This window comes from Myodes glareolus, chromosome 6, assembly GCF_982192425.1.
Source record: "Myodes glareolus chromosome 6, mMyoGla1.1, whole genome shotgun sequence".
NCBI lineage: Eukaryota > Metazoa > Chordata > Mammalia > Rodentia > Cricetidae > Myodes > Myodes glareolus.
In genome coordinates this window covers 56,908,101-56,928,873 of record NC_142031.1, presented here as the reverse complement: position 1 = coordinate 56,928,873, position 20,773 = coordinate 56,908,101, and the positions used below count along the sequence as shown (strand labels likewise).

Below are 20,773 nucleotides of genomic sequence, written 5' to 3'. Positions count from 1 at the left end.
TAATCCCAGCATTGGAGGCAGAGGTAGGTGGATCTCTGAGTTAGGGGCCAGTCAGGGCTACACAGTGAGCAACCCTGTCTCAAGAAAAGAAAAGAGAAAGAATGGAAGAACAAAAGAGAGAAAGAAAGAGGAAAGACATATACGCATTCTAGTCAAGTGAACGACATCTCCCTACAAACCAATGTTCTTAGCTTTCAAAGCTCAGCAATAGCTCTCAGGCTGAACATCCTGAAGAATCTCCTGGAGGCAACTCAACAGAGATAAACAGGCCCTAACCTGGAGTTCTGCTGCAGACCCCAGTTAATGCTGGAGTGGCACATCAAGAAGTGACAAGTTGAGGATCTGTCTTAGAGCTCTTTCTGGGAGAAATGCAGAGCACAAGGAACAATGGTGACAGCCCCTTCTCCTGCTGCCCCAAGCAACTAAGTCTCCAACTTGTACACCACAAAGAGCACAGTGACAGCCCTCCGGCTAACTAGATTCAATCTCCTTGAAGGCATTTTAGAATTCCCCTCTGGGGGGAAGGAGAGTCAGAGTGAAGGATGGTGAGCTTGGGAGGAACTCGGGACTGGGACTGTCTATTCCAGGCACAGAGTGTTTCCCTATGAACTGCAGACAGATATTTTCTTTTCATCTGCTAAGTTTCTGGGAGAGTTCTGCTGCCCACATACAGATTGCCCTGGGACAGCTGGTCCCTTGACCCCAGCTCTGAAGATACCATTCGGTTCTCGTGATTAGGAATCTTTCTGAAAGACCCCCTGGTTATCAGCAGATAGACAGGAATCACAAGACTGCAGAGAGCTCAGCTGGGAAATCAGCCAGCACCCAGGTGAGGTGAGGTGAGGCATGGAGGGAAGGTGGGTTACAGGGGTTTTGGAAGTAGAAGTGGCAGAACAGAATGACTGACATGTGTGTAGAGTGAGGAGAGAGTCCAGGAACAGCCCTAGGTTTCCTGACAGAACACCAGGGTCCACAGCATGTGTTAAGAGCACTGGACAAGAGCAGGGTCAAGGAGACAGATGCTGAGGCACTTCCTAGTCATACAGATTCAACCATAAAGACATCAAGTAGTCATGTCCAGCGGCAGCTCTATAGATGAACAGACGGGTCTGGCCTTCACTAGACAAGTCTGGGCTGATGACAGAGTTGGGAGTCTTCAGCATATAGACAATAATTAGAGTCTTGGGAGAAGATGATGTCATCTAGTGAGGGCACAAAGCAAGGCAATCCTCAATTGATTCACAGAGAATCACAAGTGGTCTATACGCAGCTGCTCACACCCAGAAAAGCTTTGCTACTTGGTTAATGTCCAAAATCAAAGGCACCACTGCCATTTACTAGAAGCATGCTATCTAATAAAAGGGCCAAGCACCAATAATGACGGTGATGAGGAGCACTGAACGAGCACGGCTAGCCAGAGCTCCAGCGACGCTTCAGATCAGATGCTCTAACTGTGATGTGGGGCCAAGGGCTGAGCAGCTGGAGCCCTAAGGTGCATTTTATTACAGACTCATTTACCTAAGGAAGCAGAAACAGACATTTCCTGACTTGCTCAGTGTGATGTCATGTGACAACAAACTGGCAGAGTCAGAGTCTGGCTTCAAACTTGTGCCCTTGTAAGCATTCCACACACTGATTCAACTCAATGTTATTATTCAGAACACATATAAAGCAAGGGAGAAATGAACACATTAATGATTTTGGTCTGCCTGGTAAGTGACTGATTCTTCTACACTCAGTTCATTAGTATAGGGGAGTTGGCTTTAGCTCAAGCATGCACTTCCTTTGGTCAATCTTTCTGTCTAAAACTGTCTAGACTACTTCAAATATGTAAATGTCTACTACTGCATAACAAGGTCTTTCTATAGTTCTGAAATCAACTTTTCCTAATAAACAGGCTGTCTATATTTTAGTTTTTACAACCACAAGACATAGTTTTATATAAATACTAATAATCATTTTGTTAGTAAAAGATCCCCTGTTCATCTTTTCCTAGAAAAATATTTAAGTCTGCACAGGAATATTAATGTCATTTTTCTCTTCAAAGTATTTTATTCACATTAGATAATTAACTTTCTAATATCTCATGTGAGGGGAACACTACAATTCCCACCATATCATTAAAAACTCAAATTATTAGACTTAAAGACGATTAACTTCAGGAATTTGAACCCAAGTTCCACGCAATGATTAATCGTCACTGTCAGTCTGACTGGATTTGGACTCCCCCAGGAGACACATTTACCTCATGCGTGTCTGAGGAAATAGTCCCGGAGAGGCTTAACTATGGGAGAACCCACTGGGAATGCAGTTGGTACCCCCATGGGCTGGGGTCCTGGTCCAAATGGAGTAAGGACAGCGACATCCCTTCCTCTACTCAATGATCTGATGTAAGCCACTCATCCCCAACATGGCGGCCTGCATCCCCTTACACCATAAGCCAGCACAAATCTTTCCTCTTCTAAGTTAGTTGTTTTATCGGTTCTTAGTCACGAGGAGAAAAGTAACCCATGTACTACCCAGGCTTTCCATGCCTTTCCTCACTATAGGCTTTCTTGTAAAACTGAGAATATCCAAAGGCTATTCCTAAGTTCACACATATGATCATGGAAAAACAATCAGGAAGGAAGATCCACTCACCTCAGAAGGTCGGAGAGAGTAATGGTTTCTCTCTGCCAGAGCAAGGACAGAGAGCAGAGAGCCAGGGTCCTGGGTACAGTCATCTTCAGGACACCCTTCTCCTTCCACTCTGAGTACTCCACTCCATCAACAGACCCAGAACAGACATCTGTGGCTTCTTTAGAAACAAAGTAGATTTTAAAAAATGAATAACAAATCAAGGGGCATTCAAAATAGATTATAACTGATTCACTTTGCATAAACAATCTAGCAGTGAAGGCCAAGGAAAGCTTTAGAAGGGAATCAGGCTAAAGGTAACTAGGTTATCTGTGGAAGTGGGGTGGACTGAGAGCCTAAAAAAGAGACACAAATTTGTAGACAGCCAAAACAAACTATTTTTAAAATAAAAGGATAAACAATTACAAAGAAAAGTGAAAGTCCTTTGCTTGAAGACCTCTCAGGGAGCCCTCTCCCAGAACCCGAGGAGGAGGCAGCACTTTCTCCCACCTCACCCACCTTCCAGGTACCCTCTAGCGGACACTGTCTACTCTACAGACAGGGATGGATCTCATTCTGGGCCACTACCCGAGGGCTGGGGAAATGACAGTGAACAAGGTCTCACCTCTCCTGTGATTTACTCTCTCCTAAGAGCAATGAACAAAAATTACAATGGACAGAGAAAAGTGCTACTCAGAAAAATGGCAGTGCAGGAGCATCCAAGGACATCCAAGGGGAGAAGGGGCAAGATGGTTCTTTTGAGTGGTTGATCAAAAAGCCCCCTCTAAGAAGGTGGTATCAGAGCAGAAAGATGATGAATTCTACTTTGAGGTGAAATCCCAACATGCCAACAGCAGTGAAAAGGTGCGCGCGTGCGTGGGAGGGGCTTACAAATGAGGGAAAATGGCAGCTTATAATGCAGAGCGTGGAAACCACACTTCAGAGTTCAGGATCTATACTTTGGATTTCACTCTAGGTAAGGAGAGAAGTTTAGGGAGTTTTAATGTGAGAGCAACATGGCCTCCCTCCTGTGCTTAATACTAGACCACCCACAGCAGAGGGATGAAATTACAGGAGGGTTAGGATGGGAACAGGACAGTCAGAACAAGGGTTGGCCAGGAGCAAAGTACTTGCACTACAGATGGTGAAAAGGGGTTCGGTTCAAGGCAGACTTTGAAGGCAGAATCAGAAGGGCTTGGTGGTGGCTGGTATAAGCTAAGAGAAGAAAACAAGCATGGTTCTGCTTTATCTTCTTTGTAATCTGCATTTTATAGTTTTATATTGAATGGTATTCATAATTAGTGTAAAACCTAAAAGAAAGCTCTAGAAATATTTTTTTTTAAAGATTTTCTTCTTTATTTCTGTGCAAGTATGTCTGAACGTGTGTGTGCACCACCAGTGTGCCTGGTGCCTGCAGAGGCCAGAAGACATCAGATCAGATCCCCTAGAACTCGAATTACAGAGGGATGTGAGATCACATGGGTGCTGGGAATTGAACCTGGATCTTCTGGAAGAGCAGCAGGGTTCTTAACCACTGAGTCATTTCTCCAGTCCCCAAAATACCTTTTTAAAAATAGCACTAAGATTTCATTCAGTTTGTTCTTCTTGGTCACATGACTCAGCAAGTCATTCTTCCTAGGTCAAGTTCCCTCCTTACACATCCTGAACACCAGGACATAGGATTAAGTCATCAATGTGCTTGTTCATTGGTTTGTTTTTGAGACAGTGTCTCAGTCCAGGCGGGTCTCAAGGAATGCTGAACTTAAACTCCTGATTCTCATGCCTCTACCTCCCAAGTGCTGGGATTATAGACACACACCACCACACCTGGCAGGACTATGTTAGTCTTCAAATGCAATGCTGGCGTTAACATTCAAAACATCAGGCCAGCAATCAGTGTTAGATCGATAAGCAGAGTTAGAGATCTAGGACCCACACTATGGAAGAAGAGAACCAAGAACCACCTCCCATGAGCTGTCCTCAGACTGTCACACAAGGACACTCCTGCACATACACACAGGTAATAAATAAGTGACTCTCTAAAAGGTTCTAGACAGACTGGTTCTCCTTTACCTGACTTTGGTGATGCTTTGGTGACAGGGAAAGGCTTTGGAGTCTGGGGCTCAGACTGGAACTCTGCTCCACTTTCAAGGGGATAGGAGGTGTCACTTAGCAGCTCAAGTTCACTGGCCCAATCTGAACTCTGCTGATTGTCTTCTAATACCTGTCCATAAAATAACAGACAGAAACGACTGATGGAGTGTAAAGGTTAGCTTCTGTGATAGGCCTTCCTGGGGAACAGTTCCCGGACAGTTCCCGGCAAGGCTCCTGGTAGAGGGGATGCAAACAAGGGCAAGTGGGGAAACAGTCTGCTGGCACACACACACACACACACACACACACACACACACACACACACACCAAGTGGGTGCTTCCAGGAGCACCTCTCTTGTCAAGAGAAAGGAATGGCAGATGCAGGGCTTACAGATGAAGCTCAGTTGATAGACTGCTTGCCTGGCTTGCACAAAGCCCTTGGCTTGTCCTCTGCACATAAACTGGGCACTGTAGCTTATGTCTGTCAATCTAGCACTTGGGAGGAGGAAGCAAGTCAAGGGCGTCCTTGACAGCAAGGGCTGGCTGATAACAATGGTGATGTTCTATCACAGCAATAGATGCCATAACTAAGACTTGATTAGAGGCTATAGTTCAGAGGCAGAATGCTTGCCTACTATGCATGAAGCCCTGGATTCAATCCCCAGCACTGCACAAACTATGGTAATGGATGCTATGATCTCAGCATAAAAGAGGGAGACAGGAAGATGAGAAGTTCAAGGTCATCCTCAGCTACATACTGAGTCTGAGGCCTGTAGGGACTGCCTGGGACTTTGCCTCTACAGCAGGGAAGGGCATGTTTATAAAGAACATTTCAAATGTGATGACCGTAATGCACAGTGACAGTTTGAAATTCCTATCTTTTAAACTGCAGACTCATCTGTCTCACTACATATGTGACATTTCCTCGTGGATGTCTAACAGCTGCTTCAACTTAACATGTCCCAGACCCAGCTCCTGATCTCCCAGCCCCACCTGCTCTTTCAGTTTAAGGTGACTCCTTCCTTCTAGCTGCTTAGGCTGAGAACCTTGTAGTCATCCTGGATGCCTGCCTCCCATATCCCACCTCTACTTCATCAGGAAATCCTCCTGGCTCTATCTCCAAAGCTCATCTAGTGTCCTATTCATCATCTCCTGTGCACAAGCAAGCCCCAGCCTGACACCACACACCAAGTGCAGGCTTGGATCTCCTGTACACGGCTGGGCCCCAGCCTGACACCACACACCAAATGCAGGCTTGGGTCTCCTGTGTACTGCCAGGCCCCAGCCTGATGGCACTTACTAAATGTAGGCTTGGCTTGTTGGTCCCAATGAGGCCTGGAATTCAGCATTTCTTCCCCTCTACACCTCATGTTAATCCCAGTTCCCAGAGCCCCCTCATCTCACTGGTAAGTCCCCCTGGCCATTCTGGGTTATGTAACACCCTTCCTGCTGCTCCATTATAAACATTTGTTTGCTTGTCCTGGAAGTTTCCCATTTATCCACAGCTTAAAAGTTGTAGGACAGGATTCTGATGCAGGCCTCTCTAATTCTTGGAACAGCTGCATCCAGAGCTCTAGGATCACGTCTGCAGACTTATTGAGAAGCCTGTATTTCTGAGGATGGAACCCATGGATTTGAATTGCAAGGCAAGCTCTGACTGTGAGCTATACCCCATGCCTGTTTCTATTTTAAAATATAATTCTCTCTTCTTTTCAAAAGGAGTATTGCTGTACTCGTGAAACAGAAATAATATTTACCCATGAGCTTCCAATTTCACTTCTTATTTCTTCACCAGGGTTTAGTGTGATACTGTTTGCCTAGGTGTTTACTCACATCAACAAAACTTTTGTCTCTTAGTTTTCAGTTAACCTAAAGAGATTAGAGTGTCATAGAGAACCCTAGACGCTCATTCCTATTTTCTATCTACTAGGCAACATCACAGTATACAAAGACAACCACAAACAAAACACCAGGTGTGGGATTTGAACATTATGTCCTTACTGCTTTACTATTTTTCTTTTTTCCTTTCAAAGAGTCACCATAAAACCATATAGCATCTTTTGCTTTTCTGAACAAGCATGCGACTCATATAACCAGACGGATTAGCATCCCATAACTTTATGATCATAAAATGTTTCTTTTTTCCAGTTAATTCAAACTACCTTTCAGGAGTTGCTTGAAGCTTATCATCTCTTATATAAGAGGGTCATTCCTTAGGTCATTTCCCTAAGTTCTGTCCACATGGTTTGACTAACCTCAGTCCCAGGTCTACCCTAGCCACGGAGGATGCATGTGCAGCTCAGGAGCACTGCCTTGCTCACCTCTGTAGCCTATTCCTTTCATCTTGACCAGGACTCTCAGTCCTGGATCACTGACCTTTGCATACAGACCTATGAGGACCTGACCAAACAAGGAAATGCTGGGCCAAGCTCCCAAGTTCCTATCACACCTGAGTCACATGGCTTAGAATCTCATCTTAGCCCTGGAGGGTAACAACCACTCATGGGACAAGTCTGTGATTGGGACACTTGCCTTTGCAGCGTAACTGTTCTTGAGTCCAAGGAAAAGGTACTGTAGCACACTTCTAAAGAACATCAGAACGAACTGCTCACAGACAGAGCAGCTCTAATAGGTGCTCTAATAGGTGGCCTGACTTCACTTCAAAGCTTCTGAGGCAGACAAGAAGGGAGCTGGATAAAGTAAGCAGGAATGTCAAGTGAACGGAGCAGGGTTTAGGGATGTGGTGAACTGCTTGTCTGGCATGCACAAAGCCCTTGGCTTGGTCCTCTACACATAAACAGGGCACCATAACTTAATGTTTGTTACTTTAGCATTTTAGCATTTAGCATTACTTTAGCATTAGGTGGAGGCAAGTCAAGGCCATCCTTGACTACATAACAAACCTGGCCTGGGATACATAAGACCCTATTTCAAAATAAAACAAAAAAAGCCAGGTAATGGCACATGCCTTTAATCATAGCACTTGGGAGACAGAGGCAGTGGATCTCTGTGAGTTTAATGTCAGTCAGGGATAAATAATAAGGCCCCATCTCAAAAAACAGTAATACTACTACTGATATTAATAATAGGAACAACATACGCAAAAAATTCTAATAACAACAAAAAACAAGACAAGCAAACCCCACATACTGAATAGTCACAGTACAGGAGTCTCTCAAGAGCCTCCATTCTTCTAGTCTGGGGGCGGAGCTCAGAGGCTTGGTGATTTACTAGCTTGTGAGTTTGACCACAACAGTGCAAAACAAGTAAAACATTCCGGAAAGTTCTCTGAGTGAGCTGGGTGCTGTGGCTGTAATCCTAGCACTTGAAAAGCTGAGGCAGGTGGATTACCAGGAGTACAAGGCAACCCTGGATTATGGAGTAAGATCCTGACTCAAAAAAAACAAAACAAAAGCAAAAACAAACAAACAAAAAAACCCAACAAAAACTTTAAAAAGGAAGATGAACTTTAAATGCCTGAATGTTCCAACTGGTTTAAGAAACAGCCACAATTCATTCCAGACTGCACCAGAAGCCTCTTCCCTGAAAACCCATACACATGCACCACAGTCAGACTCAAGAAGTCACACACAGCACCTCTGTGTGGAGCACAGGTGGATTTTGCTCCATGGCTCACCTTGGCTTTCTTTCTGCTTGTACGAACCGGGTTTTTACAATAGGCCTGCTTGCTCTTCTGAAGATAACGCTTCCAAAAATTATGTAAAACTTTGTCCTAAGGTGGAAGGGAAGCAAGGGGTGAGTCATCATGATGGCAAATACAGTCACATCTCTACCAAACACGCTCACTGTCCTACTATGCGGGTCACCTCCAATCAAATGCCTTCACACCTGCTTTCCCTTATCAGGGACCTGGGGACACTGAATCAATAAAGGTCTCACTTTGTTTCTCAGTGCTGGAGACTAAATATAGTCCTCAAGAGATACTTCTAATCCTGGAGTTAGGGAAAGGGGTAGACATTAACATTACCACAGAGTCTATTCTTTTATACAATCTGGATCACAGAAAGGAAACAATTTATCCAGAACTACACTTCTAGTCAGGGCCAGAGCCTGGCTCTTCCTGTGGATTCCTTCCAAGGTCTACTCAAACCTCACACTTCAAACAACAAGGAGCCAACATCTAGACACACATGACTTACCTTTAGCTCTGGGCTTACTCCGAGGGTCTTCAGGGCCTCCGCCTGGTGGTAAAGTATGCACTGAAAACCTTCACACACATACCAATCCCAGCCTTTCTCTGAAGAACAGATAAAAAGCTTTAGATACATACATTCCTAACTTACTATAGCTCCTCTACATAATGCAATTTCTGCTTACATATGCCAAAAGACTATTTCTGTGTCTCATCAAATAGTCTTTTCTTTCTTTCTTTGTGTGTGTGTGTATGTGTCTACGTGTGGTGTGTGTACTTTGTCTTTTTCTAAATGATCTATCTATCTATCTATCTATCTATCTATCTATCTATCTATCTATCTATCTATCTATGCATGCCTGCATGTGTGCCTGTGAGGGTGTCAGACCCCTGGAACTGGAGTGGTTGTGAGCTTTCATGTGGGTGGGTGCTGGGAATGAAACACAGGTCCTCTGGAAAAGCAGCCAGGGCTTCCAACTTCTGAGCCATCTCTCCAGTCCGTTTTTATTTGTTTGTTTTAACGTTTGTTTTGTTTTAAATTAGGTCTCACTATGTGACTCTGTCCAGCCCAGAACTTGCCATGTATGCAGACCAGGCAGGTCTCAAACTTGTACCAGTCTCCCCACCTGTGTCTCCTCCTCCTAAGTGCCGGGAGCACAGACATCCACTACCATATCCAGCTGTGAACAGGTTCTACCTATATTTTTTTCCAATCTGATGCATTCTTGATATATTTGTATATATTTATATTTAACAAAACTAAGCATCCTGTTAACATACTAAATTGTTTTCAATTATCTATCATAAAGGCAAAAAACTTACTAGTTGGCATATTTAAAAAATAAACAGGTGAAACTTATGTTTGTTTGAGGTTTCTGTTTGTTTTTGTTTTTAGTTGTTTTGTTTTTGAACAGGGTCTTACTATGTAGCCCTGGCTATCCTGCAACTCAATATGCAGGCTGGTATGGAACTCACAGAGCTCTGCCTACCTCTGCCTCCTGAGTGCTAGGATTAAAGGCTTTGCCACCACACCCAGTGAAATTTAAGTTTTCAAATGTGTGTTTTACAATGCTCAAAATATTGCTATGTTGGAATACTTGGCCATTTCTACCAGTTTTCTGCTCCATTTCAACACATATTTTGGTCAACAAATGTAAGTGACAAGAACCAAGAACTGATGTGCAGAATGGGCAATAGGCACATTTAAAGAAAATAAACTTCAAGTGGCATTCTGCTTTTGTGAAAATGGTTCTAGGTTATAGAGAAACTGAAAAATAAGAAGTCTAGTACACACTGGTTCCTAGGTGGTATAGGAGGTCCTTCTGTATTTGTGTTGCTTCCACTGGTTAATAAAGAAACTGCTTGACCTGATAGGGCAGAACTTAGGTTGGCGGAGAAGACAAAACTGAATTCTGGGAAGAAGAAAGCAGAGTCAGATAGCCGCCATGGAGACGCCAGGTCAGACATGCTAAATCTTTCCTGGTAAGCCACGACCTCTTGGTGAACACAGATTAATAGATATGGGTTAAATCAAGATGTGAGAGTTAGCCAATAGGAGGCTAGAGTTAATGGCCAAGTAGTGTTTTAATTAATACAGTTTCTGTGTGATTATTTCGGGTGTAAGCTAGCCCGGCAGTGGGAACAAAGGACCTACTCTCCTTGCAACACCTAGGTACCAGATGTGTCCTAAGCATTTTAATTTTTCCCTTTTAAAATGTGTGTGTGTGGTTTTGTGTGCAGTGTTTGCAATTGTTGGTATATGTACACATGTAGGTGAGCTGTATGTGGCTATGTGCGGGTATGTGTAAGTCTATGATCAGTGGCAGGGTCTTCCTTGAACATGATGCATCTTTGAAAAATTACTATTATTTTGCTTCATATGTATGGATGTTTGCTTGTATATATGTATATGTACCATGTGCATATGCATGCTGCCCAAGATCCCCTGGGGCTCATTTACAGACAGTTGCAAGCCACCAACTGAGTGCTGAGAATTGAATGAAGGTCCCAACAAAGCAAGTGCTCTTAACCACTGAATCATCTTTCCAGTCCTTCCACCTCTATTTTTTTTTCTTTTTAACATGAGGTCTCTTAGTGAATCTGGAACTCACCAATTTGGCTAGGATGGCTGGCCAGTAAGCTTCAAGGATCTACCTGCCTTATTCCTCTCAATACTGGGGTTACAGACACATGCTGTGATTACAGCTTATATAAGTTTCGGGAATCTGCCCTCCAGTCCTTTTGTATGTCAGGTAGGTCACTGATGGGACCATGTTCCCAGCTTCTAAGTATTTTAAATGAACTATTCATGTGAGCCTCACAACAACCTAAGAAGGCATTAAAAAAAATCTGCCAGAGCAGTCAGAATTCCATGTTAACTACAGTAATGACCTGCTGAAAGAATGTCACAGTAGTTAAGACCCTTGTGCTTCATCTGCTGCTGCTGGACAAATACAGAAATGTGTTCACAAGCATGCCATCCAGACTTCTCACACGGCTTCTGAGGTCTGCCTGACTCCCACGTAACTTCTCTACACACGGCGAAGATTTGAACTCCTTTCACTCGCCAAATTAATGCAGGGTGTCCTTGTCCTCACTGACCATCCAATCCTTCTGGGAAAGAGTCTCATGGATAACCAAAAGCCAGTGGTTTCTGATGACCCAGAGGTTAAGAGGGTTTTAACCCTTCGAGCTGTCTGTATGCGCAGGGCTCCCACACAGCCGTATAAACACAGACCTGATGTTTTACACCACCCACAAGCGCCTGCTGTAACTAACAATGGGGCGCTACTCTCCTTTCACAGGTGAGTGCCAGTGACTACTGCCTTGACTATGAGACATGTCTAACTGAGCATCCAAGGTTCTGTAGACAATTTAAGCACAAACTACACATTTTAACTACTTACATATATGAGTAACAATTAATCAAGTTTTACTCTGATAAAACCGAATAAAAATCAATCAGGTTTTAGCCTACTGGGCTGGAGAGATGAACGGTTCAGTGAAGAAGAACATTCACTGCTCTCAAAGAGGACCTGGGCTTGGTTCCCAGAACCTAAAGAGTGGGTCACAATGATCTGTAACTCCAGTCACAGAGGGTCTAACACAGACACTGGCCGCACACACACAGACATGGTACATAGACATATGTGTTGTAGAAGGCCGCTTGTTTGTTCCCAGCTGCTCAGTCCCAAAATAATAATGCAAAAACCATATTATTTATAATACTGTTTGGCCAATTGCTTAAACATATTTCTGGCTAACTCATATCTTAAATTAACCCATCTCCATTAATCTGTGTATTGCCACAAGGCTGTGGCTTAGCAGGTAAAGTTCTGGTGTCTGTCTCCAGCAGGGCTACATGGCTTCTCCTGACTCCGCCTTCTTTCTCCTAGCATTTTGTTTAGTCCCCCCTCTCTCCCCACCACCCTTAGCTCTACTCTACCCTACCAGGCCAAGCTAGTTTCTTTATTAACCAAAGGTATTCACAGCATACAGAGGAGAATCCCATATCATATACGTTCAGACAAACACCTACATACATATAATACTAAAATAAATAATCTTTAAGTCGTTTTTAAAATGTGCTAATATTTCAGCATTCTGTTACTCATCTAAGAATGTCAATATAAATATGTCATGTATGTCTATATGAATGTTTATATATATGCATAGACAAAAATATGTGTATATCTGCCTTCATAGCTACCTTTTGTAGAACTGTTTACTGTCATCATTAGGTTGGTGGTTTCTGACTTAAGAATCTATCTGGTTCTAGTTAGTCACAAAAACACAAACCACCAGCCAAATGTTTCCAACCCTTCTTCATGATGGCCCATGGTTAGGGCTCACTGGATCCGCACCTACACTATAGCCATTTTAGGGAAAAGTAATCTTCCCTATTTTAAAAAGACATATTCAAAATTCAATGTGAGAAATGGTGTTTTGAAAGTTGGCTATAATGTTTAACTTGCCTAATCTGACAAGCCATAGCTGTGTCATTTCTGAAAGTGACATCCTGGTGACAGCACAGACAGGATGTCCACCAGCACAGGAGGACAGCCAGCGTGGGTACCACTCCCTGCACGCCCGCTGCCCACCCAGAGTGGCTTACCGACAACATGTGCCTCAACACACTTGCTTCGAATTTACCACGCCATAACTTCAACTCGAGTTTGGATTTTCTGCTTAAAATAGAGTTTATTTCAAATTTCATTTTGTAAGCCATGTGGTGGTGGTGCATGCATTTAATCCCAGCACTTGGAAGGCAGAAGCAGGTGGATCTCTGTGAGTTCGAGGCCAGTCTCGTCTAAAAGAGCTAGTTCCAGGACAGCTAAGATTGTTATACAGAGAAACCCTGTCTCAAAAAAAAAAAAATCTATTTTGTGTCCTCAGAACGTGAAGGAAAATGGGAGCCTGGTAGTGCGGGTGCTCACCGTGCCTGCTTCTCTTCCTCAGCCCCCTGTTGATGGAGTTGATCTTGGTGTTGGGAATAACTGCAGTGCTCACAACTTCTTCAGACCGCTGCAGGAAAAAACAGACAGTGAAGAAAAGAGAGCTCTAGGCCCCTGAAGTAGATTTCCAGCATGCCCTGGGAAGTGTCTGGAAACAGACAGAGAGTTGGTGGATGACAGTGAAGCCATACTATGCTGGTTAATCTTTATGCTGCTTTTTCACGTAAAATGTTTCGGTTTCTAAAAGAGCCAGCACACAGCAACCAAACGAATACACTTTTACTTTAAATGATGTAATTATATTTTAATTAAATATGAATTTTAAAAGCTGGGCATGGTGGTGTACACCTTTAAGCATTTGGGAGGCAGAGGCAGACGGATCTCTGTGAGTTTGAGGCTAGCCTGGTCTACAGAGTGAGTTCCAGGACAGCCAGGGTTACACAGAGAGATCCTGTCTAGAAAACAAAACAAAACAAAAAAAGTATTAAAAAGTAAATTTAATTTAATTTTTTAAAAATAAGGGGAACCACACAAAAAGAATATATTAGCTTTTCAAAACAGACCAAGAATAAAATATACTCAATTATTTTATTCATGAAAAATACATTTAACATTAGAACAATTTATGGTTAAGGAAAGTGGCATGCACCCATAATCCTGGATTTAGGAGGTGAAGGCAAGAAGATCAGGAGTTTAAGGCCAGTCTGTGTTACACAGACCCTCCCACAAAGCAAACAACAACAAGAAACAAACAACCAGGCAATTACTAACTCATTGAGACTGTTGGTGCCCACCAACACACAGAAAGACACCTCCTTCTCGAAAAGCAGGGCCAGCCTGGTCTATATAGTGAATTCCAGGCCAGACAAGGTTACAAAGTAAGAGCCTGTCTGAAAAAAATAAAATAAAAAAATAAAAGCACTACTTTTTATTTTCGATAAAATAAAATTTTAGAATGGTAATGATTAGTAACACTCATAACAAACTAATCAATGACGACTGTTATCAATGGCGATTATCTCAGATTGATCTTCTTACAACCAAAAACAAAACAGAGTCTTACTTCTAAAGAAAAGTCAAAATTTTTAAATAATAAATGGCATTACTGTATTTTTATAAATTTAAAGATTGAGGATGAAGCTTATCTTTTGGGGGTTGCTGAGATGGGGGTATGCTTCCAGATAGCCTGGAAAAGCCTCAAATTTGTGGTTGCCTTGCCCCAAGTACTGGACTCTCAGCCTATACCACACCAGCAGAATGAATCTCAATAAGAATAAAAGCAATATCACTTTTGGGTATATATCCAAAAGACAATCATACCACAAGGACATGTGCTCAACCATGTTCATAATAGCATTATTCATAATAGCCAGAAACTGGAAACAACCGAAATATCCCTCAACTGAAGAATGGATAAAGAAAATGTGGTACATTTACATAATGGAGTATTATGCAGCGCTAAAAAAATAAAATCTTGAAATTTGCAGGCAAATGGATGGATTTAGAAAAAAAAGCTGAGTGAGGTAACCCTAGCCCAGAAAGCCAAATATAATATATAGCCACTCATAAGTGGCTTTTAGACATAAAGCAAAGAAAATCAGCCTGTAATTCACAATCCCAGAAAACCTAGACAACAAAGAAGACCCTAAGAGAGACATACATGGATCTACAGCGGAAAGAGAAAAAGACAAGATATCCTTTGAGTAAATTGGGAGTGTGGGGGTCATGGGAGAGAGTAGAAGGGATGAATGGAGGGAGGGAGAGGAGTGGAGAAAAATGTATAGCTCAATAAAAACAATAAAATAATAATAAAAGGCACGGCTGAGATGTAACCCAGTTGGTAAAATGCTTGCCTAACATGCCCTAACCCTAGGTTCAACACTCAAAAGCCAGCCTGGGCTACATGAGACCCTGTCTCAAACAAACATTATAAGAGACACGCTTCTAACATTAGAATTTCTGGACTGTAGTCTCTCTAATTTTTAAACAATATGATATACTAAGTTGGCTAAAGTGAGAAGGTAAGACATCACACACACACACACACACACACAACACACACACACAAAACCCACTAAAGCAGTTACTGAGAAAAGACAGGTAATTCAAAGTGGTGGGAGGGGCTTTACTCTTGAGCTAATTAGGACAAAAACAAGAAATACAAAGCAGGGAAGGCTGAACAACCCCATGAAGCTATGATCAGCTGACTGAATGGTTAGACTGTGGATTATTTACATACCTAATACAAATCTGCAATATTTAGGATATCACAGTAAAAACCATCAAGACAAAGGACTTGGTGGTACTCACAAGTCTCCTTTTTCCTTTCCATATGCAAGCAAACAAAAGACTGACTGGAAGCTGCTGACTAAATACTGAGACTATTAATGATTTTTGCTTTCATTTGCATAGTTTTCCATTTCCTACTATGAGCACGCATTGTTCTTATAAAATCTATTAAACTCACATAATTTGAGCCCATACTTTTATTAAATACTTAAGAACTTGCAAAAAATATATGGTGTCAATATTGGCCAGATAAGGACCTTACATTCTCTGTCCTGACTAAAATACACTAGGGAAAACGCTTTCTAACCAGAAGGCTTTGCTGAAATTGTTCTCCGTGCCAAGAGCTTGAAGAATCAGGCACAACAAACTGAGGGAAGGGCAAGAAGCTTCCACTTGTTACAGCACACTGACTCATTGGCCACTTCTTCACCCACTGAATTTCAACACCTCCACACCACACAACCCTAGGACGCACCAGCTGTATACTATTCTACAAGCTGAATATGACTGGATTAGTGTAAAGCCAAAATAACAATGGAAGTTGTACACACAGAGGTTTGCCTATTGTGTGAAGGGAAGATCTGAGGTTCAGAGCCTTTTACAAAAACATATAGAGACCAGGGATATAACTAGTGTGACACATGCCTAGCATACAAAAGGCATTAGGTCATCCTCCTACACAGTAGGAAAAAGAAATATCACCCACCTTCAAGAATTGTACATTACTCCATTAGGTTGAAAGTCTTTTTGTTTGTTTGTTTTATGTTTTTGGTTTTTTTTTTTTTTCAAGACAGGGTTTCTCTGTGGCTTTGGAGCCTGTCCTGGAACTAGTTCTTGTAGACCAGGCTGGCCTCGAACTCACAGAGATCCGCCTGCCTCTGCCTCCCAGATGCTGGGATCAAAGGTGTGTACCACCACCGCCTGGCTGGGTTGAGAGTCTTAAATATGAAACTAGGTAGTAATATTATATTCTTTCAAACTAAAAATGATGGTAGTAGACAAAACCAAGAAGCATCTAAGACAGAAATAAAAGAAGTCATTAGCAACAGCTGCTCAGTTCATATAAAATAGGCCCCGACTCCACCTGCAAATGGCAACTCCTCCATCGTGAAGGACAGTTCGCTCCTTCACTGTATTTACATCTGGACACCAGTATGAAATTAAGAGTGATTAAACCACTGGCGCCTCAATGAGCATCAAAGCAGAGACAAATCGCACAGGTTTCAAGTGTCCAATCTGATATATCTATGTACACGAGTATATACGCATCTTGATGAGACATGTCTTCATGAGACCATCACCATCATCAAGGAGATTAGAGCTCAGTCATTCCCCAGTGTTCTTTCTCGGCTGAGTGTCTATCTTTATTAATACCCTTCCTGACTAACAGGGATGCAAACAAGCATCTGAGCTGTAGACTGAAGAAGTCACCTCAAGGAAACACACCTATGTGGGGGCTAGAGATGGTCTAGGGCTAAGTCATGTGCAGGTCCTGCAAAGGACCCTTGGGTTTCCACACCTATGTCAGGCTGCTCACCAGCTCCCTCTTCTGGACACCACAGGCACCTGCACTCACATACATAGACATACCTTTTTATAAGAGAAAAGCACTTGCACAACTGAGTTGCCAGCTAAATTATCTATGCTTCTTATGGGTTTTGTTTGTTTCACATCTTATGTCCAGATTTTTAGTTGTAACACTGACGTAGGAAGGCAAGTCAGGCCCCCACCACACTCAATGTTGGGGCACAGTCTCTCTTTAGCCCCAACTAGCCTTTCTGATCAAGCAGTGAAGGCAGCACCTATTCCTTCCTGGCTCTGCACTTCCAGCAAACACTGTCCTATGGAGAACAGTCCTGGTGTGTTTAGCTGGTCCAGCAGCAGGCTGTCCATGCTGTGATTACCATGGCTGAATTAGAAGAGTATGCTTGCCAAAATAAGACCCAGAACTTCAGTGTGAAGATGGCCTCATTTACCAAGGTTAACAGTGCAGACTGACACTCTCTAGTTAGGAAGCAGGGGTGATGGAGTGAAATGAACCCGAGGGTTAGAAGACTTAGGTTCAATTCCCACCTCAAGTCTCTGCACTCCTGAGACATTAGCGAACTAGCTCAACCCATGCCAGGTGTGGGGGCAAAGGCCTTCAGTCCCAGCTCTTTCGGGTCTCTGAGTTGGAGCCCAGCCTGGTCTACAGAGTAAGACTGTGTCTTAAAACAACAACAAAACCACAAATTCTACTGATGAGCTTTACTTGCTGTCTAGGCATAACACTGTATGTCACAGGTTGTTGTGAGGTAGGGACTACACAAAATATGAGAAAGTACTTGGTACTCTGTAAAGGAACTATAAAGATAAGCCCCCCATCACCTCACATCCAAATCTCTACACTAGTGCAACACATTAAAAACTAAAAACTTCTCTCAAGTGTAATGCTTGATATATCCATACACGTACAGTCTATATGAAATATTCACTTATAAATATAGCTAAACACATATAATTTTTTGAGACAGGGCTTCTCTGTGTAGTCCTGGCTGTCCTGGAACTCACTCTGTAGACCGGGTTGGCCTCAAATTCAAAGAATCACCTGCCTCAGCCAAGTGCAGGATTAAAGGCGTGTACCACCACTGCCCAGGGGCTCAATATGATTTTAAAATTTCATCTCCCATCTAATTTGCAAGGTTCTTAATCCAAGACTGTACTCTTGAAGACTGTTTCTATTCTTGGAATTTGGCCATTGAATGAGTAATGAAAACAGATCCACTTTTAGGAAGCAGGCCACGCACCAGACTGAAACTGCTATTTTAAAAGCATAAGCATATTGACGAGTTGTGTGTTACTTACGTCTGTGACATTGTGGCAGGAAGTACAATAGTATTTGCCTTCATCGGTAAGGCCCCAGGAGACAGCATCACACTGTGAACAGCGCTCTGTGAACGATTTCTGTAGAAAAGAGAAAACTTGGGACTGTCAGGCCGGTACATGCATCTTGAACCTCATGGTTCTAAGTTCTACCACTAGGATTCCTGATGATTTCATCCCCCAAATTAAAAAAAAAAATCACAGAAAGTTAAAAATACATCAGACCTGGACTATCTATAAATAAGAAATTCAGTCTCTTTAGTAGTATGAAACACAGTAACTATTCCACAAAGCTACTAAAATATGCAGATTGGAAACCAAGAAGAAAAGGTAGACAAGACTAAACTAGAAATAAACAAAGAAACAAGTAAAGTTCCTTGGAAACGGTGAGAGAGAAAAAGATGACCCAGCGTATGGAGGCAAAATAAAAATGCAAAGAGTAGAAACCCTGTTGGCATTTCCTTGGTAGCACTGAAAATGTACCAAGAAGCAGGTTTCAGGTTCTGGTGTATTTAGAACCTGTTTCAGGTTCTGGTGTATTTAGGCAGCAAGGGTATCAACTGTATGTGAACGAGACGTGTAACCGGGTGCTACAGGTCTACATTAAGGAAAAGGAGCACAAGATTCACCCGTGGTCTATATGGATAGGTCATGGTGGATTGTAATTTCAGTTTTATCAACTTATTCTCTAAACTTTAACCATCCGTCATACAACATTTATTGGTATTTTACTGAGAGTCTTTTATGAGACACTCTATCATTATTCTGCACACACACACACACACACACACACAGAGAGAGAGAGAGAGAGAGAGAGAGAGAGAGAGAGACTTGGATCCTAAACCTTTGGTGTTTGACTTATGGGTAGTTACTGAATACGCATATCATGTAAAGGTGCATTTGAAGTTCAACATCTTGATTACTTTTACGATGAGGTATAGATAGGTACATGTGCTGGATAGGTTTGTGTCAACTTGTCACAACCTAAAGTCATTTTAGGAGGAAGCCCAATAAAGAAAATGCCTCCATAAGATTGGGTTTCTTAATTAGTGTTTGATGGGGGAGGGCCCAGATCACGGTGAGTGGTGTCAGCCCTGGGCAGCTGGTCCTAGGTTCTATAAGAAAGCAGCCTGAGCAAGCCATGAGGAGCAAGCCAGCAAGCAGCACTCCTCTAAGGCCTCTGCATCAGCTTCAGACTCCAGTTCCTGTCCTGACTTCCTTAGATGATGTGCGGTGTAAGCCAAATAAACCCTTTCTTCCCCAACTTGCTTTTTTAGTCATGGTGTTTTATTGCTGCAAAAGAAACCCTACCTAAGACAGACTGATAAGGGTTTCTTGGAGATATCCCAAGTTCAGGTCCTGCCCTTCCTCACCCCACCCCAGCATCAATGGGAGCTTTGCTGGATAGTCCTCTCCAGAGTGCATGAGCCATGGAGGTGGCCATCCCACAACCCCACAGCTTCATCCTCCTCCCGACCCACACCCCACGTGCACAAACACTCCACCCACCCTCACCCACATCCCATCCTCCCCCTGTGGGAAGGTTGCCTGGTTCCGGGCCGCGTGGCCACCGCCCCCTCGCCCCGCCCCCTATGCGGGTCACCGCCCCCAGCCGACGCCTCCTCCCCACGCTGCTCCTCCTCCGCTTGGCTCCCTCGGCTCTTTTAGTTAGGGAAGCGCCAAGTCAGACCTCCATGCAGTCCTCTAGGTCCTTACCGCTTGCTCCAGATCCATCGCTGCTCGCCGCCACCGTTACCTAAGACAGCGGGAGCCGCTTCCGGGAGAGGCGAGAGAGTGCTCCGGCTGGAAACACAGCCCCCGCATTTGCGTTCCGCTAGTCTTTGGTGCCGCTCTTCGTGCTCCCAAAGCCTGGGTCTTGAGCTGCAAGCCCGCAATGCAGGAATGGGACCAGACTCCAGAGACTTGGCTCAGATCTACGAGAAGGTGTCTTATTTATTTTTGGTGGAGTATGTGTCGAGACAGGGTTTCTCTGTGTAGCCCTAGCTGTCTGGGAACGCACTCTGTAGACCAGACTGGCCTTGAAATCACAGAAATCCTCTTCCTTCTGGCTGTCGAGTGCTGGGATTAAAGGCATACACCACCACCTCCCGGCTTCTCGTTTTTTACAACATGCTCTCCTAATGTTTGAGGTAGAGAACACATTGTTAGAGCTGGGTTTCTATTTGGATTTTTTTTCCCCAGGTCTTAAGAACCAAACCCTTGTGCGTGTTTGTCAGGTGCTTTACACCACCTTGCAACCTAGGTGGCAGATCATGATTTTTTTTTTCTTGTGCCTTCACTTTCT

At 43.2% G+C, this 20,773-nt stretch overlaps 1 protein-coding gene across 1 annotated transcript in view; it reads right to left on the bottom strand.

Annotated features, from left to right (window-relative positions):
• The window catches only part of Taf1b (TATA-box binding protein associated factor, RNA polymerase I subunit B), a 65,862-nt gene extending 45,398 nt beyond the window's left edge, over positions 1–20,464 (bottom strand). Inside the window, exons 1-7 of the mRNA XM_048439773.3 lie at positions 20,185–20,464; positions 18,451–18,549; positions 13,300–13,387; positions 8,871–8,968; positions 8,348–8,443; positions 4,690–4,840; positions 2,641–2,797 (exon numbers count right to left, since the gene is read on the bottom strand). Coding sequence (XP_048295730.2) covers positions 2,641–2,797; positions 4,690–4,840; positions 8,348–8,443; positions 8,871–8,968; positions 13,300–13,387; positions 18,451–18,549; positions 20,185–20,202 — 707 coding nt within the window. The 5' untranslated portion in view covers positions 20,203–20,464. The remainder of the gene's footprint in view (positions 1–2,640; positions 2,798–4,689; positions 4,841–8,347; positions 8,444–8,870; positions 8,969–13,299; positions 13,388–18,450; positions 18,550–20,184) is intronic.
• Positions 20,465–20,773: the final 309 nt, after the last annotated feature.